At 37.3% G+C, this 26,069-nt stretch overlaps 2 protein-coding genes across 2 annotated transcripts in view; both read right to left on the reverse strand.

Moving 5' to 3' along the window:
- EML6 (EMAP like 6) overlaps positions 1-15,870 on the reverse strand; it is a 143,735-nt gene extending 127,865 nt beyond the window's left edge. Inside the window, exons 1-5 of the mRNA XM_029231565.1 lie at positions 15,626-15,870; positions 13,269-13,481; positions 6,397-6,564; positions 5,341-5,447; positions 1,940-2,058 (exon numbers count right to left, since the gene is read on the reverse strand). Of these exons, the coding sequence (XP_029087398.1) occupies positions 1,940-2,058; positions 5,341-5,447; positions 6,397-6,564; positions 13,269-13,481; positions 15,626-15,830 (812 nt within the window). The 5' untranslated portion in view covers positions 15,831-15,870. The remainder of the gene's footprint in view (positions 1-1,939; positions 2,059-5,340; positions 5,448-6,396; positions 6,565-13,268; positions 13,482-15,625) is intronic.
- A 1,034-nt stretch (positions 15,871-16,904) lies between these two features.
- LOC114900463 (echinoderm microtubule-associated protein-like 6) lies at positions 16,905-21,590 on the reverse strand. Its single transcript, XM_029231614.1, has 3 exons — positions 20,328-21,590; positions 17,593-17,734; positions 16,905-16,928 (listed from the first exon to the last, which is right to left on the reverse strand). The coding sequence occupies exons 1-3, from the start codon at positions 20,567-20,569 to the stop codon at positions 16,905-16,907; spliced, it is 408 nt and encodes a 135-aa protein (XP_029087447.1). The 5' UTR covers positions 20,570-21,590.
- Between the last annotated feature and the right edge of the window lie 4,479 nt (positions 21,591-26,069).

Below are 26,069 nucleotides of genomic sequence, written 5' to 3' on the forward strand. Positions count from 1 at the left end.
CACAGTGAATGAACAGAAGTTGTGAGAAGATAAAGTGAACATGTTAATATGGACATGGACAAGCAGAACCCACGTGTCTCCACAGTTGCCTAGGACAGTGATCTTCAATGGGGGTATGAGGACCTCTGATGACTTTCTAAGGGGCAAATGGACACTGATAATTTTAACAGAATCTATTTCCAGATCCTCAGGTACTATATGTGCTTTCTCTTAAAACTGACTAGTCTGAGAACACACCTGTGATGAGGTACTGGTTTTCCTTTCCCACCTCCCCTTTCTTAATCGCCTTCCCCCCAATTTAGGAAGTCATTCCTCTCATCCATCGGGAATCTTACTATGGTATATTACCCTGGAATGTCAAACCTTCCAGGGACACCAAAACAAATACAAGTGCGGATGGATGTTGAAAGTGAATAACTCTAACAACTGGGTAAGAAATCCTTTTGCAAGTCAAGTGACTTCCAATTCTTTGCTTTTAACAAATTTGAACAGTGATTTAACTGAATTGTTAGCTGATGGATCATTAAACTACATTTTTGTGTGATATATCAAAACCACGACACATATTTTTGGCCTGTAACAAAGAGGCGTTTAAAGAATTGATCACCATTGCTGTGATAAAACTGCCTCTATTCTCATCTACTTAAGTAGCTAGATATGAATAAGCTTTCTTAGTGCTTACATTAAAAAGTGAAAAACTGGAATAGATTAATGCTAAACTGTTACCCTCTAGCAATAAGAAATATATATGCACATATATCTGAACTCATTGAAAAAATTCTATCTTATTAAAAGAATTTTTCCAATAAAATTATTTATGTTTAATAGCTATCAGAATTTGTACTATATTTATGTTGATTTGGCTAGCTAGTTATTACTAATAGTTATAACAATAATTAAATCCAGAAAAAAACTGTTAATGCTTAGAGTAGCACTGTCCAACAGAACTATTATGTGAGTCACATAGGTAATTGAAAAATTTTCTAATTGTCACATTAAAAAAAAAGGAACAGATGAAACTTATCTTAAGAACATTTAACCCATTATGTCCAAAATATTATCATGTCCACATGTAATCAATATAAAACATTTTAATGAGGTAAATTTCTTTTTCATGCTAAGCCTTCAAACTCTGGTGTGCATTTTCCACATACAGCACATTTAGACCAGCCACATTTCAGGTGATCATTGGCTACAAGTAGATATCGTACCAGACAGCACAGAGTTAGAGACTTACGGTCACAGGGAATTAAATTTAAATTGAACATATAGATATGTTTTTTCCTTGTTGAAGTTATGACAGGGTAATCAATAAAAGACTTACAAGCATAAAAATATTATATTAGGGTAAAATTCTGTGGGAGAAGTAGAATAGAAATATGAGTTCATGTATTTGTGATATTGATGATAAGGGGAATCAAATATCTATGGCATTTGGGTTCCACTGGAGCCATCTAAATAAATAATGTATTTATAAAACACAAGATATATTCTTCACAACCATTTAAGCTTAGGTTGAAAAATCTTAGATGTCAACTTAAAGTGTGGAAGGTTGTACATGATTTTCAAAATTCAAAATTATTTGGGGTACACGTGAACAAAAGCATTTGAAGGAAATACTGTCCTGGGAAAGCCAGGTGAATAGAGCAGGAGTTATGGGATAAAGGAAGCAGAGATGGAGAGAATAAAATGAAATAACAATGAGTGGTAGTAACACATGCAACACGAAAGTACATGAAGTGTGAAAAATCTAGATACACACACTGAGATGGCCACAGAACACTGAGAAGGCCACAGAACACTGAGAAAACTGGACAGAGAGTCATGGTTAAAATATTAACTGCAGGTAAGTGTAAACTGGAGAGAAGAGCCAGCCTGAATTGGGGTAGCACTGAGAAGAAGGATGACAAGGTGATAAGGCTGGTGACAGGCCACCCACCCATGTATGAACTGGAGTTTCAAGCTGTCCTCAGGAGCCTTTTCTCGTTTGAGGAAGGACACTGCATGGTTTTTCTCTTTACTTTGTTGCTTTAGCTGAGGTAGATCTTCTTTGTAAACCTTCAAGCGTAACAGAAACATTTAGTTAGAGACTCTTCAGGTTCCAAATATATTAATGCCTTGACATTCTCAGGAAATCTTTAATTGCAGGAACTCAAGTTTTTGAAAACATAAGAAGCTAAAAATGGTCACAAGAGACAAAGAAGGGCATTATATAATGATAAAGGGGTCAACTCATCAAGAAGATATAACAATGGTAAATATTTATGCACCCGACATCAGAGCATCTAAATATACAAAGCATATATTAACAACTAAAAGAAGAAATAAATATCAATACAATAATAGTTGGGAACTGTAAAACCCCACTCCCAACAACGGATTGATCATCCAGACAGAATTAATAATGAAACAGCAGATTTGAACAATACTACAGACCAAATATCCCAACAAATACAGAACATTTCATCTATCAGCAGCAGAACGTACATTCTTCTCAAGCACACAAGGAACATTTTCTAGGACAGATCATGTTAGACCACAAAACAAGGCTCAGTAAATTTAAGAAGATTGAAGTTATATCAAGTATATTTTCTGACCACTATAGTATGAAACTAGAAATAAGTAACAGGAAGAAAGCTGGGAAAGTCACAAATATGCAGAAATCAACACACTCCTCAACAACTAATGGATCAAAGAAGAAATCAAAAAGGAAATTTTAAAAAATCTTGACACAAATGAAAATGGAAATGCAACATACCAGAACTTACAGGATACAGAAAAGCATTTCTCAGGGGAAATTTTGTAGCTAATAAACATATACATTAAGGAAAAAGAAAGATCTCAGATAAAGAACTTAATATTATACCTCAAGGAACTAGAAAAAAAGTTTGGACTTAGTTTGGACACTAAGTCCAAAGTTAGCAGAAGAAAGGAAGTAACAGAGATTAGCACAGAAATACATGAAATAGAGAATAGGAAAACAATAGAAAAGATTAACAAAACTAAGAGTTGGTTCTTTGAAAAGACAAACAACATTGAGAACGTAAGACATGAGATTGAATTTTACTTTTTTCTAATGAACAAAACTAACTTGAAATATCTTTTAAGTCATTGGGATTTAAAAGAATTAAAAAAAATTTTGCTATTATGTTTCTAAATAAATTTATATCCAGAAAATATATTACTTTTCTGATAAATAAGAAAGGAAATTATTAAATAAAATTATCAATAAAATATAATTTAAATATTTTGTTATAATGTCTTCTAAGGCAAGAAATCTCCTGATGATTCAGAAATGTGTAAAATGTGGGCCACATAAATCATGGTGATCACTCTTTGGAATTATCCTTCTTTCATGACCTCATGAATCTTTCAGATCAGACTCTGGGATACAGAGCAAAGCTCTTGGTCTAACCTAGGACCTAAAATGTGCTGCTGGCTGAGAGAACATTCTCGATAATTTAAATGTAGATAAAATCATGTAGCTAAAATTTTGTCTATCATGTATTTATGCCCTACTATCAAGAGATATAAATTTAACACATTTAAATGAAATACGATTCATAATTTCTCATCTTCATATAGGAAAGTTTTCATTTAATCAAACTATATTACAAAAAATCATGAAAATATTATAATGAAATTCATATTTAGGATTTGACCAAAAATCGTTTAAAAAAAACGGAAGTCAGAAGATATCTCACTACTGCCTTGTCTATTACAGATGCAGTGAGCTAAGCTTTTAAAATCTAATGATAATTATTCATCTGAATTCATGATGCTTTCATCAGCTCAACTACTTTAGAGAACTGAATTCTAGTCTTGGCATTTCTACTGCTTATTTGAACAAGTCTCATAACCTCTGTGGGCCTCAAAGTCCCATCTGTAGAACAGACTGCCTGCTCAGGAACAACTCAGGAATCAAATATAGACAACATGAATTAAATAATCTAGGTGAAAGCTTTAGAAAGTAAGATGTCAGGGAGAATATATAAATCCTAGGCATGAATTTCAATTGAGTCATTCCTTTTCATTCTTTTACTAGCACTATTTTTATTAAATAGAAACATCCCAACTAAAAAAATTGCATTTCTTTTTCCCTAAATTGTGTGTTTATTTTGCTTAAATTCCATTTCCCCTTGATATTAGGGTATAATATTTGCATGATATTAATAATTTCCTTTCAAATCTTTATCTTTAGCAGTTTTATAGCATAATATATTGTACCAATACACAGTCAAACCGATTTAGTCTTGAAGTTAACCTAAACCATCAGTTGGACTACTTTTGTACTAACCTAATTTTTCAAATATTGAATCAGTGAGTGACAATTATGGGTTGGAAAAAAAAGTCATCATCTGAAAAGTTGTACATTCAGAGCTTACGTAGAGGCAAAGCCAAGTAGCACGTACAATGTGCGCTTTGGAGAGAAGCCCAGATCCACTACAGGCAACGTGGATGTGGGCAAAGTACTCAGCCTCTCAGGGGTTACTGTCGGGTTGAATTCGGTGTATGTAAAGCACAGGATGTGGCCCCATAGAGACACTTGATACATGGCAGCTGCCACAGGCCTATGTGGTAAGTTTCCATGGGGCAACACTGATGGTTGCTGTGTCTGAAATCTTATTCACTCCATGTTCACGTATGGAATCTGCTTCACATACCTCTGTTAAATGACAAGGAAGAAAATAGAACCCCTAGGGTTATCACCATTAAGAAGGTGATAGCTGTCCAGATTCCAATGAAGGATTACGTGCTTTAATACACACAATTTAGTGCTAAAATTAAGTGTCTATTTTCAAAAAATTTGGTTGTAATTGTCCAACTTTTCTACTAAAGATGATTTCTGACTGGAAGGATAATGTGCATTGTATTTGGGCTTTTACTTTAATTAAATGGATAACAGTCTCCATAAGTTAAGAGAGGAATCAGGACAACAGCTCATTTGTAAACTACCATGCCTCCAGGGATACCTATTCTATAAAGAAAACACATGCTTTAATGATCTGCTAAGAAAATGAAAAATCTTGTAACTTATTTGCACATTTTTCTGTAAAAACTATTTTAAAGTTTTAGCTGCTAGGAAGGCAGAAAACCCAAACTGTCATGGGTTCCCTTTTGAAAATTTGCTACTACCTCTACTTAACAATTTTTTACTGATATGATCCAGTAAACGCCTTATTTCAAATCTGTATTTAAAGATAAGAAGTAGGCAATTTCCCTAATTTTCTTGATTTTCTTCTGCCTAAGCATTAACCAATTTTAGTGCAATGTCCAAATTCAATGAGATCGAGATTCGGGGTTATAAGGCATTTGTCATGAGGCTCCCTGTTTACTGACCTGGCGATCATAATTGATTTGAGTTTCTTGCTCAATATCAGAATCCAACTCCGGCACGTCAGATAAATCCGAATCAGATTCTTCACTGTAGGAATCGGAGCCACCTTCTGCAGAAACACCCCATGAGAAACAAGCAGAAATTCTGAGACTTTAAATGGCTAAAACTTTTATTTAAAATTTTTTTCTCTCCTATTGAGGTCAATAAAAATAACTACATCATAGTTTTCATTTGTTGTAGATTCTTAAAACATCTTTTTTTTTTCATCTTTTCGTTAAGTTCACCATACCTCTAACCCCCTTTTCAGGAGTATTACCAGACTAGGATAACTCCCCCCACTATTTCCACACTTCTATTAGATAACAGATCTTTGGGTTTTAAATCTTGCTTTGAAAGGGAAAAAAAGGGGGCGGGAGGGGGGCTAGGTTTTCCCAAGGAGAAGGCTGGGACAGAAAGAAATCCAACCACTCAGTTCAGTAAAGATCCTCATTAGCCTGCTAACATGCCCACCCATTCTGGTAATTGCCATGGTCAAAATGGCTGCAGAACCCCTCCCAATAAGAACATCTCCTCACATATTACATGATCATTCCTGCCAACACCACAGTAAATTAAAGGACTATACACATCCATTGAACTGGAACACAGTGGCCCTGATAGTGGACCGTTCTCTGAACGCCGTTCAGGAGGCAACTTCTATTCCAAATGTTACCTTGTCACCTGACCCAGCAGACCCACCACCTGTTAGAATCGTCTAAGGAGGCCGAGATGTATCTGTTCGTGTTATTCTCAAAAGTTAATTCTTCATGTAAACCTTAGACCTTCAACTTGCATTTGGTATAAGCAAAATCCTTTGAAGGAAATTATCCAACTGACCCATACTCAATTGGCCCATATCTCAAAATCTTCTTCTGTTCTTTTTTTTAATGCTAAATTTACTGTAGGAATGAATTTTTCAAAACAGCTTTAACCCTTTACCTTCAGAAGAGATGTTAGACCATTCTTTGAAATTTTTATTGAAAAATAAATAGATGTTGAAAAATTATTACTGGTTTTACCCTGGGGTGCTGTTTCCAGCAGGCCATTGCTGACACCTTCTGGAATAAATCTCCACTGGAAAACCGAGTGGTCAGCCCCTCCTGTGCTTAATACCCACTGAAAGTCATGAGACCAGCGGACGTTTGTGACATGTGCAGAATGACCCACATACTTTCTAAATTTGGCTCCTGAAAAGATATTTTTGAGGAGAAGATTAGTTGTGCAAAAAATAGAATCTGTTGGTTAAAAAATTACATTCTATTCATGTTGAGAAGTAAAAGATTTAAGTATATTAGAAAATATAATTTCAATCTTATAGATAATAACAAATAATCAAATGCTCCAAAAGCTATCTCAATCATTCCAGTATGGATTAAACTAAAACTGGGTCTTAAAATTTAAGCCCTGTGTCTAAAGACACATCTGAACCTGTTCCAAATAACACCTACTGCTTCACTGATTCTGAAAATAAATGCTAAAGAATGAATATCTTACACATTCTTATTTAAATACAAGATGCAACAGGCAATCCTTTAACTGGGAAATGGAAAATACTTCTGTGGCGGGGCGGGGGGAGTAAAATTGTTGTTTGGGGTCATGTAGATGTAGAGTTGGGAGAATGAATTTGTTTTCTCTTAAACTGATCGCTTTACTCAGTAAACACCATCCCCAGGTAGTGAATGCAACAGAAAAGCTATGTGAACTTCTATTTGTGGTTGAATAACTGCAGCAAAGTCTCCAGTGTATGGTGAGTAGACAGAAGCATAAAGGCACTCATGGAAATAAGCAAGATCCATCTTCTCATGTGGAGGCTAGGACCCCAAAGACTATGAGAGATTTCTGGGGCCAATAAGCACACCATCCCTCCTTCAGAAATACTTCTACCTATTACAGCCCCTCTAAGTGAAATCTCTTTAACAGGGGAAAAGGCCATCTCTTCAAGTATCACATGTTTAAAATTTAAATACCCACTGGAGAGGTAATGATTTAAATTTATATGTAGGCGAAAATGACTGCCACATGTCCCTTCCCTGAGAGCGTGTTCTGACCAGGTGAGGTTTTATTATAAAAAGACAGGGGGAATGCTGCCACAGAAGGGGAAAGGAAGGACTTGAGTCTCAAAAGCAACCATGCCCATTTCAAAGAGTTTCCTAAATCAGTTTTGGTCAAACTGATTTAAGAAAGTCAAACAGATTTAATAAAGTCAAACAGATTCCAACTCCGGTCAGCTGGAAATGCTGGCTGATGATAATTCAATAATTATGAAGTAAATATATATTCTTCCCATATCTCTATAGATCTTGTTGGGCTATTCTTTGCTGCACTGACCTTTAGACCCTCCTCAGAGATGATTTAACCCGTCTCTTTGGAATTGTTTAAAAAATGTCCACAATTCTAAAAAAAAGTTAAACTCATAAAAGCACATGGTAGATTTGCAGTTATCAGGGACCTAGGGGGAAATGGGGAGATGCTGGTCAAAGATACACTTTCAGTTATAAGATGAATAAGTTCTGGGGATCTAATGTACACCATGGTGACTGTAGTTAATAATACCGTATATTTGAAAGTTGCCAAGAGAGTAGATCTTAAATGTTCTCACTACACACACACACACACACACACACACACACACACACACAGGATAACTAACTGAGGTGATGGATATGTTAACTAACTTTAAAGTAGTAATCATTTCACAACATATACACATATATGAAATATATGTCTACAAATTATTTGATACAAATCAAAACAGAGTATGTCAAAAGTGAAGGTATGTGACATCCAAGAGGAGGTTATAAAAGGCAGTGCAGATGCTCCTTGCTCTTTTTTGGATCTCTAGATACCATGTGAAAAGGACACTCAAGCAGCCTATGGAGAGGCTCACATGGCAAGGAACTGAGGCCTCCAGCCAAGGGCCAGGTGAGTGAGCATCTTGGAAGTGGATCTTTGGCCTCAGTCTAGCCTTCAGATGACTGCAGCTTCATGAGAGACCTGGAGCTAGAATCAGCCAGCTAAGCTGCTCCTGAATTCCTGACCCTCCAAAACTGTGAGAAAATAAATTATTATTGATTTAAGCTGCTAAATTTGGGAGGGAGGGGAATTTGTTCTACAGCAATAGCTAGCTCATACACCATTGGGAGGCTGGAAGTAGAACCTGCAAAAGCATTAGTGTCATCAATATTTAGGCCTTATCTCTCTGATAATTCTTCCTCTCTCTCCCTCCTTGCTCTACTCTACGCTCACTGGCCTTTTTGCATGCCAGGCCCTCTTCTGCCTCTAGGCTTTTGCACTTGTGTTCCCTTAGTCTGGAATGCTCTTTCCCTGCATCTCTGAATGGCTGGTTCTCTTATCTCCTTCAGGTTTCTAGTCAAATGAAACTATCAGTGAGCCCTGCTTTGACCATCCTACTTAAAACAGCAATACTACACTGCCCGACCTGAGTGCTCTTTACTCCCATTGTTTGCTTTATTTTTCATCACAGCACTTCTCACCATCAGATGTGTTTATATTGTCTTGTTTATTGACTAGGTCCCCTCAGTAGAACAAGAGCTCCAGGGACTTGTGCTTGTTTTATTCATTGACATATCTCCAGCCTCTAGAATAGCACGTACATATTTACTGAAAAAATGAAGGCTACATCCATCTCTTCCAAGGTTTTCCTTAGGACACTGAGTGACTCTACAAGGCCCCCCTTTATTCTCTGGACCCTAAGGAAGGCTCAGCCCTCATCTCCTCTCTATTGATTCTTTCTCCTTGGCTTTAAATACTGTTGATATTCCCTCAGCTGCCAAACATTCATCTCCAACCCTGAAGTCTCCCAAGAGTGCTGACAGCTTGTGTGCTATGCCCACTTGGATGTCTAATAGGTGCCTCAAACTTATCACAGAAAAACCAGGAGTTTCCCCTTCCCCTCCTACTCTGTTACCACTATAAAACACACACACACACACACACACACACACACAAAACCTTTTCATTTCTCATTTTCCCATCTCTATAGATGGTGCTACCATCCACCCCATTGCTCAAATCTAAAACTTAGGAGTTTTCCTCAATTCCTCTCTTTCCCTCTACTCCCACACCCAATCCATCAGCAAGACCTTCAGCTCTACCTTGACACTGTTTCCTAATCTCAACCACCTCTCTTCAGGTCTGTTCCTGACAACTTTGTCCAAGTCACATCATCTTTTACCTGGGCTCTTGCAATAATCTCTCTACTTGAAGCCTCCCCTTCCCTATTCCATCCCACACAATATCAAAGTGGTATTTTAAAAACTTAAATTGCTCATGTCAGTCTTCCATTTAAAACCCTCAACAGTTTTCCACTGCACTTAGAATAAGACCCACATTTCTAACAGTTGCTTCAAGGCTCTTCATGCCTGGCCCCTACTGCCGTTCCAGCCTTGGAGTGCACAGCTCTCCCCTCGTTCATCATGCTCTAGACACACTGACCTTTCTGTTCCTCCATCAAGCTCATCCAAGCTATACTGAAGGCCAGCACTTTCCCCTCCAAGGTCTAGGGTTTCTGCAACTCAAGTCTTACAGTATCTAGGACACTTGCCATAGGAGGTAGTTGTTCAAGGACTGTATGTGTGTGTGTGTGTGTGTGTGTGTGTGTGAAGGATTAATGGAATGGCAGCACACAAGTGAAACATGGAGATCCTCGGCCTTGAGCCTCCCCTAGGAGCGTGGGTAGATGCCAAGGGTGTTAAGATGTGGCAAATGCCAATGAGCAAGGCTTTGAATTTTACCTCATGTCAGTGTCTGGAGGGTGATGGTCAAACAGGATGTACTCTAAATGACATCAGGGAAAATTATCAGTATTGATCCTAATTATTTTAAGATTTGAAAACTGTCAAAAGGAAATGAGGAAAACAAATTGGTTCAGCTATATAAAAATAATATGAATTGTAGTCATTTTCATTAACTGCAGAACACTTATGTCTAATTATTATGCAAAAGAATACTATGCACACATAATCATAAATGTGTCAATTAACTTGTGAGTTTTATTTAATCACAATGGAAAACTATAATGTTTACTCAGTCTCCACACTTTCTCATAGTCATCAGCCCCTGCTAATATTTGGGTGTTTACAGGTTCAAAAGTTGGGGGAATACTTGTACCTTGGTTATAGGGAGACAAGTTCCACCAACTGTTACCATTCTCATCAGCAACACTCTGTTATAAACTTCTCCACCAGTAGCTTTAGCACAAAAAGGCTCCAAGAGCCTAAATGACTCTGAGGCAAATTGCAAGATGTTTAAAGAATGTGTCATGAAAAGTAGAACAAGTCAGTTTGTTATGAGGACATGGATACTTATGCAGATTGTTGAGGTGGGTTTTATTGCTCTCACCATACTGTCGCTCCGGCTGTCAGTGTCTCCTTGTTCATTCAGATGTCTCCTGGCTGCCTTCCTCCTCAGGGTTGTTTTACATATAAGGGTATCTCATTTTGACAAACAGCACTACTCACTGTACCTCCCTACCTGCCTCCCCCATCCTAATAAGCTAATCCAAGATCTACATCTCCACTGCTATTTTCTAGACCCAAGTCTATCCTACAAGGCTCAATGACTTATAGGAAATACCAACTCTCACTGAATTCCCAAGTCCTGATACTTGATACCAATAGTATTGCTTCTGACCCTCATGATATTTCTTCTGATTCCTGAATATCCAGATACCTTCTGGTTGCCTAACTTCTGCAAGTACATTACTCAATTTAACAAGACATGCCCTATTACTCAAAAGACCCATTATGGAGAAAGAGAACAGTTTGAATTAGGCAGGTTGAGGTAATGTTGTGCCTCAAGCATTTTAATCTGATGGTCATTTTGTCAAGTGGAAGTGATGGTGGTTTTGCTATGCATTTTATGTTCAATTTTTTTACCATGATTGTCACTGCTTCAAAACTGCCAGTTAGTTGAAAATGACTTTCTGATGACATTTTCAATCCCTTTCCTTGCTTATTCTAAAAACTGTTCAAGTGAAAGGGTTTTCAGGCAACAGCATATCCCTACTGCTGATCAGATTTTCAGGGTGCAGGCAGGGAGTCTCAGAAAAGCCTGTGTATGGGCTTTGCCTAAACTTTTGAAGGAAGAAGAGGACAGGGTCATTACATGATTAATTCAGTCACATTCTACAAAGCCTGACAGTGCCAGAAAAATTGAAGTGACAAGATTTTAACAACAATAAAACAAAATAATAAAATGCAAGGGCAGAAACAGTTGTTTTGAATCAAACTCTCTCAAAAATTTCACCAGTTATCAGTCTCCCAAAAGCAAAAATTAACAAATGGGACCTAATCAAACTTACAAGCTTTTGCACAGCAAAGGAAACCATAAACAAAATGAAAAGAACCTACAGAGTAGGAGAAAATATTTACAAATAATGCAACCAACAGGGCTTAACTTCCAAAATATACAAACAGCTTATACAACTCGACAATAACAAAACAAACAACCCAATCAAAAAATGGGCGGAAGATCTAAATAGACATTTTTCCAAAGAAGACATACAGATGGCCACCAGGTACATGAAAAGATGCTCAACATTTCTAATTATTACAGCAATACGAATCAAAATTACAATGAGGTACCACCTCGCACCGATCAGAATGGCCATCATTAAAAAATCTACAAATAACAAATGCTGGAGATGGTGTGGAAAAAAGGAAACCCTGCTGCATTGTTGGTGCAGCTACTATGGAAAACAGTATGGAGATTCCTCAAAAAACTAAAAATAGAGTTACCGTATGATCCTGCAATCCCACTCCTGGGCATATGTCCAGACAAAACTACAATTCAAAAAGATACATGCACCCCAATGTTCACAGCAGCATTATTCATGATAGCCAAGACAGGGAAGCAACCTAAATGTCCATTGACAGATGAATGGATAAAGAAGATGTGGTACGTATATACAATGGAATATTACTCAGCCATAAAAAAGAATGAAATAATGCCATCTGCAGCAACATGGATGCAACTAGAGATTATCATACTAAGTGAAGCAAGTCAGAAAGAGACAAATACCATATGATATCACTTATATGTGGAATCTAAAATATGACACAAATGAACTTATCTACCAAACAGAAACAGACTCACACACAGAGAACAGATCTGTGGTTACCAAGGGGGAGGGGGTTGGGGGAGGAATGGATTGGGAGTTTGGGATTAGCAGATGCAAGCTATTAATATACAGAACGGATAAACAACAAGGTCCTAACATACAGCACAGGGAACTATATTAGATATCCTGTAGTACACCATAATGGAAAAGAATTTTAAAAAGAGTGTATATATTTGTATAACTAATTCACTTTCTGTACAGCAGAAATTAACACATTGTATATCAATTATACTTCAATAAAAAAATTTCACCAGTTACGTAAGTCTGGTGTGCAAAATTAGTGCTATCATAAGGGGCCCACAAACTGTATTATCACCACAACAATCACTTCCAGATTTTATTTTAAATATGTCTATAAGGATTTGCTTTGCTTCCTATGTATAAGCACAATTAGGTGTAACACATAAAAGAATTTTAGTTACAATATTTTAATGTAACATGTAATTTAAATTATTATATTTACGTATATATAAATAAAATAGAATACAACTTGTTTAAAACATGAAGTTTATGAATCACGAAATGTTGAGTAACATCTCTGTTAACAAATGCTGACTTAAATTTGCAAAACCACATTTCAGAATGTCAAAAGCAGAAGATAGCAGACTTTCTATTGAAAAATGTTAGAGTAAATATAAAGATAAAATGAATAGTCTGCAGTAACAGACATCAAGAAAATAAGCCTTAATTATACTGTATGTATATTCTAGATCGAATCTTCATTCAAAGAAACATTTCTTTTGGCCTTACCTTTCTTGAGACAAGGAAACTTAAACAATTTAACCAGTCCAAAATCATCTCCAGACACCAGTACTGAGTTGTTGTAATTTGCATCCACTGAGTTGATGTCAGTGACATCAGTGTATTTTGGCCAAATCCCACTCACTTCTGGGCCGTTCACACATGTCCAGGAGGCCCAGGGAATCCCTTTGATTTCTTCTTTACTTGTTAAAGGCTTCCCAGCTGAAAATAATCAATAAATTTTAATATAATGTTACATTTAAATAAAATCATATCCTAATTTACTTTATTCATTTTTCTCATAGAGGTCTAAAACCTTTGTTTTAAAATGTTTATAAACCAAGGAAACTATAAATTCTAATCTCTTTCCCCAAATGGTGATTTTTTTTTCTAGCAGGGTTTAAAGGAAGCACATGCTCAAAACTCCGATAGGAGAAAGAAAATGATCATGGTACTAAATCTAATGTCTTAAACTACTGATATTTACTTGACCTTAATTATTTAGATACAGATGATATTATGCTTTGTGTTATTGATGAAATGACTATTATTAAATTATATATTATCATATTTAGTTACTAACATTTTGCCAGGTTTTTAAAGAGTTTATTCTGAACTCCTACTTTTCATAATTCAAGGAACCACAGAAGTGATTTTTTAGAAGTCAGCCTCAATTAATTAGTGGAAAAAATGAATAGATTTTCTATTTAAATTTTAAAGTGCTAGACAATGAAAATCCACCAAATTTTGATGAAATAAATGTAATTAGCTGGGGAAAATAGTCCTGACAATTGTTCTAGGTATGGTCTTATGTGTGGGGCACAATACCCAGTTTTCACCAGCAGCTGGTAAGGGACGTCCCCAGGGAGCACAAGAAGGAGGAAGCCCATGGATAAGGAAAAGCTTGGAAAAATGCTTAGTCATGCACAATTTAAAAATTCAAAATCAAGACAATTAAGTGTATTACCTCATACTTTCCCCCTCAAAAATAACAAATATTTTCAAATAAAGAACCTATGAGAATAGATGCTCTTGTACATTACTGGTGCACTGTCAAATTGGCAATTCTAGACTCTAACACAGCATTATATAAAAATCCATTATGAAGACCACAGAATCGGAGAGTTTATAGTCTGAACATAGTCTTGGATCCAGTGTTCCTGCTTTAAAGAATATAGTCCAAGGAAGTAATTCACAAGAGAAAAATCCCACCTCTACAAAGATATTTGGATCTGCACTGTGTGTACCAGCAAAGATAACACTGGTATCTTTGATATCACTGAGTAGGGTGTTACTTTGTTTCTGCAAACGACAAAAATGTGTTCCATATTTTTTCACATATGAAAATATATACGAAATACTGTCAAGCAGAGAAAGTAGACACAAAGAAATATGTACCTAGTAAAGGTATACTGATGAATTGATAGGGCAGAGACTATTAAAAATGTTGAAGATATGTCACACCTTGTTTTATGGTAAAATTGATTTTTCAATACAAAATTAAAATATAATTCTTTGCGGTCAAGATTCATGTTAAATATCAAATTTTTCCTTTTACATTATAAAAAATCATTAATCAAAGACTGTAATACAGAAATCTATCTTTTATTTATGACATTTTAACATCACAGATTAAATGTTACTAAATGAGTATTATATAAATAAGATGAATAAGATAAATCTCATATAGAAGTTATAGTGAGGGTTACAAATAAAATTTGTGGGTTTTTTTAATCCCAATGAGCACATTTCACCAAATAATCATATAAGGGCTTCCAATTATGAAGGACACAAAAGAGACGAAAGCAATCATAGTAGTTGACTGTGATCCTCAAATCTTCAGTATTTTTTTTAGTACTTTCCTAGTATTTTTTCCTTTTGCTTATCTTTAGGCATTCTTTATATATTATAGGTGTACAGCTGACCCTCGAACAACTTGAGGGCTAGGGCCACCAACTCTCCATGCTGTCGAAAATCCATGTATAACTTAGAGTTGACCCTCTGCATCCATGGTTCCACAACCACAGATTCAACCAACCTCCTACCATGTAGTACTGTAGTATTTACAACTAAAAAAATCTGCACAGAAGTAGACTGGTGCAGTTCAAACTTGTATTGTTCATGTATATCCTTTGTCCATTATAACAATTCCAAGTATTTATGCCCATCGTGGTCTCTTTTGCTGTGCAATAATTTTTTATTTTAATGTGTTCCAATTTATGAATCTGTTCTTTGAGAGTTTGTGGTTTGAGGGTCTTGTTTCAGAAAACATTCCTTGCCCTGAGGTCCTAAGAATATCCTCATAAATTTTCTGCCATGGCTCAGAGTTGCGCTTTGTACAAACATTCATCGCCCTTGTGACTTACATGGCATTTTGTAGAACAGCCGTTCTCCGGCACCGTCATTAGTTTTCAAGTATTTACTATCCAAAGACCAGTCGATGTGTGTGATGAAACTGAGAGACTTGTTGCATTCTCCTATTTTCTTATACCGCTGGGCGACAGCGTAGATATCTACTGGGCCATCATTGGATCCCACTGCCAGATAAGAACCATCTGGAGAAAATTTCATTTCGTGAATGACTTCTTTTCGATCTTTGATATGAACCACTTCTGTCATATCTCTATAAGAATAGAAAAGCAAAGCGATAAGCAGCAAATCTAGAGATAGGAACCCCAAGTCACGTTTTAAAATCTGTGTGCCACAGAAAAAAATTACTTTGAAAGGGAGAGAAAAACTACAGGAATTACAGAATTAACTTTTATGGAAAGATATAAAATATTATTTAGTTCATGGCCAATGCAGGAGAAATTAAACATTTTAAATAATATTTTGGGCTCCCAAAGTAAAAAACAAAACAATTTTAATGAAATGCATTTTTGCTTTCATGTTCAATTATACGTATTCTTTTTCTCTAAAACTTTTTATTAAAATTTGGGGTTTGTAAAATTGTTTTAAAAATATGTCACAGAGAAAGGTAAAACATATCAAGGTTAACATAAAAATAAACTATCTTTCTAATACTTTAAGAACAAGAAACCAGTGACTGTTAAGCTTGATGCTTATTGTAAAAAGAGCAAGTTCAAAAAGCAGAAGAGGAAAACTACTTTTTTAATGTTGAATTTTTATGTAATTATTTAACTTTCACTATGAAAGGTCAATAATGCCTACATTGAATCACTGGAATATTCCATATCCTTTCTGATAAGTTTCTGGTAAGAATTTCTACTCTTATTTGAAAGCTCACTGAGGCTTTTCCCCCATAGCTATAAGACAAGATTATGACTAGCAGGTCCCCTGAACTAGTAATGATGCCTTCATCAACTCTAAAATGAACTGAATGCATAAATAATGCCAAATATTTGCTTCCACATAATAATTTCTCATACCTGCTGCATCACTTACTAATAGCATTATAGTTTACTATAATGCCATAAAATAGGTGTGGGAGGATTGTTTTTTAGCTTGGGAAATCCATCAAAAAGAAAATTTGGTAATTAGCTATCTTTTCACACATCGCTAAGCAAAGAAAGAAAATGTTGCCCACCCATTTGGTAATAAGTTGTGTGGCTGGTGATGAGAATTTAGTGTAATAAACCATGCCAAGAGCTATATAGAACTTGCTGTGTGTGAGAGATGCAGTATCTAATCTACAGCTACATTTACTTTCTGTAATCACAAAATGTGTAATCCAAAAGAATAACCAATGTTTTCAAATAATTACAAGGGTGGGTCATAATTTTTTTCCAGTAGAAATAATATAGGAGGTTGATAAATATGAAATGTTCCATTTTATTGGTGATTATAGGTAGAAAAATCTTAAGTTTACCGTTAAAAATTTAGTGCTGTTTGGAGGCTGCTTTCTTCTTTCTTCCTCTTTTCTTGGCTTATTACAAGCCCATAATCTCTTATCTAAAACCCCTGGGACCAGACAAGCTTGGGAGTTTATCATTCATTGGATTTTAGAAAGGTTTGCATACAATCTATTATGTAACATCCCCAGTAGGAGTTAAGACAGCAACCCCTTTTGAACACATTAATATTTTTGCAGCAAATCAGATGATACATGACTATCCCTACTAAAGAGATTAACAGACTGTAAACAATCGTACATCCAGTTCATTGGGTCAGGCAGTGCTGCCAAACAAGTTACCAAAGAACTTCGGACGCTCAGAGTGTTTGGATTTTGTAACTATAGACAGGCGGTTGTGAATCTACAGTGCTCCTATTGAAAACAGTAAATGCATTTTTCCTAAGGTCCTGGCATACATTCTGACCAGGAGAATTAATTTTAACAAAAGAATATCTCTAATGTCATTTTCAGTATCAGTACATGCCTGACTCGGAGAACAATGAAAGATCCGTCCTTCATGCCCAGGGCCAACTGAGATCCATCGGGGCTGAAAGCAACGCTACGAACCGCTTCCTCCATGTTACAGCGGGCGATCAAGGCATGGTCTGCCAGGCTCCACAGCCTAAGCACAATTCAAAGTCAAAGACGAAACAAAACAACTTCTCATAGTCATCAGCCAGCCCAAGGCCGAAGGCCTGTTCACCACTGAGATAATAACAAGAAAGACTGCAGTAACCTCACACCAGTGTCCTTCCTCTTGGCATGTCTGGGAATCTGGGAAAGTGTTTAGTCTATCTTTATGTGATTCTCACCATTTGAAATACCCAGCAAGAAATATAAAATGAGATAACATTTCCAAAGATTTTGAGATTCATAAAATAAGGAAATTTTAAACACTACTTCACACAAAATTATACTTTGGAGATTAAAAATTGTTCTGGATTTATACCAATGGCTGTTAATAACACTTATAGGATAAGAAGTACTACTAGATGCTGTTATTGCTTTTTTTTAAAAAAAAAAAATTCGAGTTCCATTCTAGTAACTGTGTTATGTAAGCACATACAGATTGAAATACACATTACATTTGTTGGCCTCCTGAGCAAGAAGTATTTTAGATGGAGAAGAACGAATGATACCCCTGCCCAGGATGGTTCCAAAGTTGGCTGTACACACTCATATGCTGTCACTCCTCACGAGCAACCTGGGCGCCCCACTGCTGATGGGTCCCCTCTTGGTTGGGGCCGGGGCGGCGGGGGATGCTTCGCCGTGCCCCTGGCTGATGAGCACAGCTACTGCTGGAGAAACAGAGGTCAAGTGCAAGTGCCACTCACAGAATCTTCAGCAGCTCCTTGGAACACCTAATCCAGGCACCTCAAACTGAGAGAACACGAACTAAACATTTGAAGACCCAAATAAGGGTTTCCATGTGAGACGCAATTGCGGCATCTGACCTCTCTCTGTTACTACTCTGAAGACAGTCTTCTCATAACGTGCAAACAACAGTATCTGCGAGGGGGTCTGAGAATCTAAGTCCTGTCATAAAGAACCACGAATAAGTCAAATGCGGTGCAATTTCTCTAAATGCATTCCGCCCTCAGGAGGGATGGTGGCATGCGCCTTGCAATGCAGGGCTGCGCCGTGAATAGTTTATCCCTTAGGCAGCCTGCACTGTTCAGCCTAAAGCGTACGGTATGCTTTCAATACCTTGTCCATTATTCATAATCTCACGCTGCTTTTAGCCTTGTACTATTTTAAGCAATGTAAGCTTTGCTTGACTAGCATGAAGAAACCATCACTCCTCAGCAAACTGCACTAATCTTATAAAGCCGCTAAGCTAATCTTTATCAAGAAATTATGACTTATACCCTTCCTACATTTCAAAACTCAGTGTAAAAATGCCATTTAAAACTTTAGCCAAATTAATGGTTAAGGAAAGTAATACAAATTCTGGCAGTAAGGGCTCTTTGCAATTCTAAGACTCAACACAGTTGTTAAAATATAAAAGCCAAAAACTTTCTTGAAATCCCTTATATCTGGATGGGTATGAATCGAGTTTCTTGGGTGTCTGAATAACTTGGCATTGGTTTCGCTCAGAGTAATGGAAGGAAAAGGAAGAGAGGAGGAGGAAGTGAGTGTAGAGAACTAAAAGCCAAATAAACATTTATGTCACATCAAGAGAAAATTGTAATCGTTTTCACTGATTTTTAGATTGATGAGGCTTTAGTGCTCAGTAGAAACTCAAAAATGGTTTTATCTTTGGATTTATGCTTTTCTAATGAGTATACCCATTGCATCTGGATTCAATTCACAAACATACAGAATAAGGGCGGGGGGGGGGAGCAGTGACCTTTAGTCTAGTATACAGTGCTCCACTTTAGCTATTCAAACCCAGAAGCAGTAATCCATCAACTGAATATCAATCAGTCTCTTCCTCTCACTGTCACGGACTCTCTTTCTGGCCTGCTTGTTGCTGAGCACACTTAAAGCTCAGCAGTACGGAAATACTGGAATCAGTGGAATAGTCTTCATCTCACACTTTCAAATCAGTCTTTCAACAGTCTCAAGAACAGTGGAAGCATAATCACTTTGCTCATGTTACTACTGTCATGTTCTCAAATAACAGGTGATCCATAGTGAGAACACTTGAGGCCCTAAAAAAATGGGCCTATTTTCTTAGGAACCCCCACTTTCCTTTGATCTGAAGACATTGTAAATTCTCACAGGGAATTTTGAGCAAAGAAAGAATTAATGACTCACGTGCTAAGGACGACTCTGAAAATCAGAATTTCAGTTCTCTTGGTGATGCTTAGTCTGTGACTAAACTGATGATGAGTGACTCAGCTGTGAAACTGCCAGGCTGCCTCCAGCAGGACCGAAGGTACAGGAAGAAACGTGATCTTATCACAGATGAGTGCACTCAGCTTACATCTTCAGCTGGAAGAGACCTGGAGGCCAATCTAACCAGCAGTAGTGAATTTTCACTTCTAAGAACAATTTTCTTGACTTAAGATGGAGCCAGAGAAAGATAGCAACAAGAAAAGGTCAAGAAGCCAACTGTTGTTAAGCAAAATGGCTTAACATTCTGTTTGGAAATTGTGAGGTTCTGCACTGTGGGCTATCCTTCTCTGAAAGTAATAAACAAATTTGGGCAAAATGAATCTGTTATCCCAGGGAGGTGAGTGAGGTTACAGCCACCACTTCTGGGGCCTCACCTGACAGAGCGGTCATCGCTGCCTGTCACAGCCAGCGGCTTCTTGGGGTGCAGGGCCAGAGCCCAGAGCTCCCCCTCACAGTGGCCCTGCAGGATCAGCATTGGCTTGTCCCGTTCTCGCACGATCACTTCAAATATCTCGCTGTCCTGGGTCCCTGCTAGAAGGCGGTCTGCTTTCCAGCACACACTCCGGATAGAGAGGCCTGACGAAAATAAACAAATAAAATAAACGCATATCTCCATTCACAAATAAAACACCTAAAGTTAATACCCTGTCACCGGGATAGCACCTAAGGCAACACATCTGAACAATGCCTGGGGGTGGAGAATCAACTCCACACACCACCCTATGTTATTGACCACTGCCTTCTGTGTGTTAGTTGTTCCCCCGACCCCTTGTGATTTATTTTGTAAAGGAGTGATTGCTCTTTCCTGTCTGACTTAGGCTAACTGTGTTTCTACAGCAGCGTCTATGTTAAATACAACACCTTAAAGTGAATATAAGAACAGGAATTGGTCTTTATGAAAACCTAACCCTCTTTGAAACAATTTCCTTCTGATTTGCTATGGAAAAGTTAATAATCACTTCAATCTTTAGGATGCTAACACTGTAATAAAATTATACGTGGGTGATACTACAGGACGGTTGATTATCATATTAGGCAAGTTCAGTATGTATTTGATCAGAACCTAGACTCATTCTGCTGGATAAATAGATGCACCCGTGTCCCAGAAATATGCAAATGAAACTCTAATTTCAGTCTCAGAATACCATCAAACATCTGAAGATGTTTTTCCTCACTGACTTAACGATTTATGGAATCTTCTCTAAGAGCACAGTACTCCCTTTTAAACCCAACCTTCCTCCGTATTATTCCATCCTCTTCAGGCAGATCCCCACTTGCCTGCCTGCGTGTTGATCTGGGCTTCTCTCAGTCTGTTCTATTCCTCACCGGCTACATTATTTACGTACATAGTGAATTTTCTCACGTCTGAATTAGAAATGCAGAAGCAATCCCACTTTCATAACTTTAAACTACTTAAGGATGTGATAAGCTTTGAGATCTGAGTTGTCTCCACGTCTGGCTGTGTCTTTTGTGTAGAAAGTGCCAGAAATCAAAGCACCTGGACTTCAGTCCTGCTCTACACCCGATTGGCCAGACATACCAGGGAGAGTCCCCTTTTCTCTGGGGACCAGTTTTTCTCCCCTTAAATGCAGATTGTAATTATGGAGACCATGTAATTTATCATCCAAATCAGGACCCCTCTGCAAGTAAAAGTAGGCTCTAGAAATTATTAAATTTACATAAGTTTGTAAAATATTTATTAACCAAGAAAGCAGCTTTACTATACTGAAAAACCTATTAAATAATTCTATCAAAAATATTTTCAAATCTAAAATTATAATGACACTTTATCACAGAATGAAAGGTCTAGGACAGAGGGACAAATAGGCAGACACACAGAAGATTTTTAGGGCCATGAAACTCCATAGGACTTATAATGGTAGGTATATGTTATTATACATGTGTCAAAACTCACAGGATATACAACACCAACAGTGAACCCTAATGTGAGCTATAGGCTTTCGGTGATGATATGTCAATGCAGGTTCATCCACTGTAACCAATGTACCATTCTGGTGGGCAATGTTGACAGGGAGGCTGTGTGTGTATGAGGACAGAGGTATATGAGAAATCTCTGTACCTTCTTCCATTCAACTTTGCTGTGAACCTAAAACTGCTTTAAAAAAAATAAAGTCTGTTAAAAAAAATCCAGGACAAATGATGGGACAATATAAGGTTTAATTGGGGGTATCTGGACACCATAACTGAAATCCTCATTTATTTTTAATATTTATTTTTGGCTGTGTTGGGTCTTCGCTGCTGTGTGTGGGCTTTCTCTAGTTGCGGTGAGCGGGGGCTACTCTTCACTGCAGTGCACGGGCTTCTCATTGCAGTGGCTTCTCTTGTTGTGGAGCATGGGCTCTAGGCACGCGGGCTTCAGTAGTTGTGGCACACAGGCTTAGTAATTGTGGCTCACGGGCTCCAGAGCATAGGCTCAGTAGTTGTGGTGCACGGGCTTAGCTGCTCTGTGACATGTGCGATTTTCCTGGACCAGGGCTCAAACACGTGTCTCCTGCATTGGCAGGCGGATTCTTAACCACTGCGCCACCAGGGAAGTTCCTGAAATCCTCATCTCAACTCACTGTGGTCTTGAAAGTATCCAATGAGATAATGAATTTGTTTACAAAAAGTATTTTTTTTTAAGGTACAAGGCTATTATTACATGAGATAACTCTCTTTACTTCCTGCTCTGAATTCATTGTTATGTGTCTTGAAATGGAAGGAGACAGCACACAGGCAGATTTATTATTCCTGCTGTGAGTAGTTAAGTAGGGATACCTTGGCAACGGCTAGTTCAGGGTCACTCAAAATCCTCCACTGCAAACATCACGACGGGCTTTCAAGATTGAAAAGGACAGATGTGTGGGGAAAGCAGTCGGGATAAGATGGCAGACTGACAGGGCAGGAAGCTCAGCTAAGGAGGAAACAATCGTTTTGCTACTGTCCCTTTCTCATCCTTATCTTTTTCCCATGCCTTATTATTAACATGTTCTTATTTTCTCTAGGAAGGGGGTGAATTTGTTGTCTCCCCAGCAGGCTTTGCATCATCTACAATTTTATTACAGGAAAGGTATAATACTTTGTTCTTCAGAAATAGGAGGTAAATAGGGATATTAATTATATTCCAAAATTGGCAAAAAAATTTAAAGAATTTACTAGTTTATTATATTCATTGTCCATTTCCTCTCACTAATGTCTGTGAAAACAAGCGTTTTCTCAGTTTTATACACTGCTGTATCCTCAGTACCTAGCACAGAGTCTGGCATGTGGTAGATGCTCAATAAGAATTGATGAATGAATAAAATAAAACATTCAAATCACAAACATTTCTCAAGTCTTGGAGATACCAAGAAATAAAAGACAACATCTCCACCCTCAATGAGACCCTTCAAAGAAGGAGGGATATATTCATTTATTTATACAAAAAATTTTTATTGAGCACCTATTACATGCCCAAGACTGGAGCCTGAACAGTAAACAAGCCAGGCTCATGCCCTCATGGATTTTGCACTCTAAGGAGGAGCCAGACATTTGTAAGCAGAGATACGTATATTCATTTTATGAATATACAATAGGGAAAGGACAGTTTCTTCCATAAATGGTGTTGGAAAAACTAGACAGCCACATGCAAAAGAAACATATAAAATAAACTCAAAATGGATTAAAGACTTGAATATAAGACCTGAAAACATAAAACTCCTAGATGAAAACATAGGTGGTAAGCTCTTTGACATCAGTCTTGGCTATAATTTTTTGGCTCTGACACCAAAAGCAAAAACAACAAAAGCAAAAGTAAACAAGTGAGACTACATCAAACTAGAAAGCTTCTGCACAGCAAAGGAAACCATCAACAAAATGGTAAGGCAACCTACCAAATGGGAGAAGATATTTGCAAATCATACATCTGATAAGCGGTTAATATCCAAAATATATAGAGAACTCATACAACTCAATAGCAAAAACCCCCAAACAATCTGATTAAAAAATGGGCAGAGGATCTGAATAGACACTTTCCCAAAGAAGACATACAGATAGTCAACAGATACATGAAATGATGCTCCACATCCCTAATCAGCAGAGAACTGCAAATCAAAACCACAATGAGGGAATTCCTTGGTGGTCCAGTGGTTAGGACTCCATGCTTCCACTGCAGGGGGCAGGGGTTTGATCCCTAGTCAGGGGGCTAAGGCCCTGCAAGCTGCAGGGTGCAGCCAAAAACACAAAAACAAAAAACAAAAACCATAATGAGATATTATCTCATACTTATTACAATGGCTATTATTTTTTCAAAAAGACAAGAAATAACAAGTGTTGGCAAGAATGTGGGGCAAAGGGAACACTTGGGCACTGTGGGAATGTAAACTGGTATAGCCACTATGGGTAACACCATGGAGGTTCCTCAAAAATTAAAAATAGAACTACTGTATGATCCAACACTGCTGCTTCTGAAGCAAACAAAAACACTAACTCTAAAAGGTATCTGCACCCCCATGTTCACTGCAACATTACTCACAATAGCCATGACATGCAAACAACCTAAGCGTCCATCAATGGATAAAGAAATGTGATACATACATATACAATAGAATATCATTCAGCTACAAAAAAAGGAATTATTGCTATTTGGGACAACATGGGTGACTTTTGAGGGCATACTGCTAAGCAAAATAAGTCAGACAGAGAAAGACAAATATTGTATGATCTCACTTTTATGTGGAATCTAAAATATAAAAGTAAAAACAAACCCAAAAAACTCACAGATACAGAGAACAGATTGGTGATTGCCAGAGGTAGGGGTGGACAGTAGGCAAAATGGGCGAAGGTAGTCAAAGGCACAAACTTCCAGCTACAAAATAAATAGGTCCTGGGGGTGTAATGGACAGCATGATGAATATGTACAATGTACATTTAGTAATATCGTAATGTATATTTGAGAGCAGCTAATGTATCTTGAAAGTGGATTTTAAAAGTTTTCATCACAAGAAAAAAAATGTGTAACTATGTGTGGTGATGGACATTAACTAGGCTTATTGTGGTCATCGCTTTGAGACAAATATATACTTTATGTATAGACAACACATATATAATACATACATATTATAATATATGTAATATAATATTATATATCACACATTGTATATAATCATTATGTTGTATACCTGAAACTGTTATATGTCAATTATATCAGTAAAAATGATATATACATACATATATACAGCTATATATATATATATATACACATCTTATATATCTTAGCAATGTTACATATTTTAACTGTTATCAAAATACTCAAAGCACAATCCTTTTATAATTCCATTGACTGTCCTAAAGACTCACCCTTTCCAAGCAGGCCTGGCATCCAAGGCACTACTACAAGCATGAACAGGCCAGTTCTTCCCGTTTTCCTCCAACAGTGTATTCCTCCATCCCCTAAGACTAAATGGCTTGAAAACAGAATTTCTCCCAAAGGACCAGCACTGTATTTGATCCAGCGTACAAACATTTTTCTCCCCACCACCCCCACTATTTTTTAACTTCTTGTTTGGGGAACAAATTCAGAAAGGTCAAGAATATGATAACAAACAACCCGTCACATGGAATCAATGTGTTAACATTTTAAAAATATTTGCTTTGTCTTTAAGAGGTTTAGAACAAAAAAGAACCTTCCACCTCAGCCTAGACTGATGAGGCAGTCCAGCTACACAGCACCCAACTGTGTTTTCAGACTGTGTCCAGGGAGTTCTTGGATTCCTAAAAGAGCCACAGGGGCCTGGCAAGGAGAGTGCAGGGAAATGAGGGGCGAGAGGCAGAGTCTGAGGATCCAACCCCTGCTTTTCTCTCAACAACTCACAGTCTATGTTTTCTAGCAGATTTCATTTGAAAAAAGCTTTCCACTGAACTAACCAACAAAAGGGAGAAGATTTACATGTAGCAAAGGCAATGAACTTAAACTGATAATGGATTATTTCTGACTAAGTAGGGGCAGGGGAAGAAGGAGACAGAGAGAACCAGGGGAGGAGTCGTTTCATTTTCATTGTTTGCAACATAAACCTAATGAGCTGTGAACATTTTCTCTGGAGACCAGCTCAGGATCTCCACAAACACTCAGTTCTTCA

Source organism: Monodon monoceros, unplaced genomic scaffold, assembly GCF_005190385.1.
Source record: "Monodon monoceros isolate NGI ecotype Baffin Bay Population unplaced genomic scaffold, NGI_Narwhal_1 Super_Scaffold_19, whole genome shotgun sequence".
Classification (NCBI taxonomy): Eukaryota; Metazoa; Chordata; class Mammalia; order Artiodactyla; family Monodontidae; genus Monodon; species Monodon monoceros.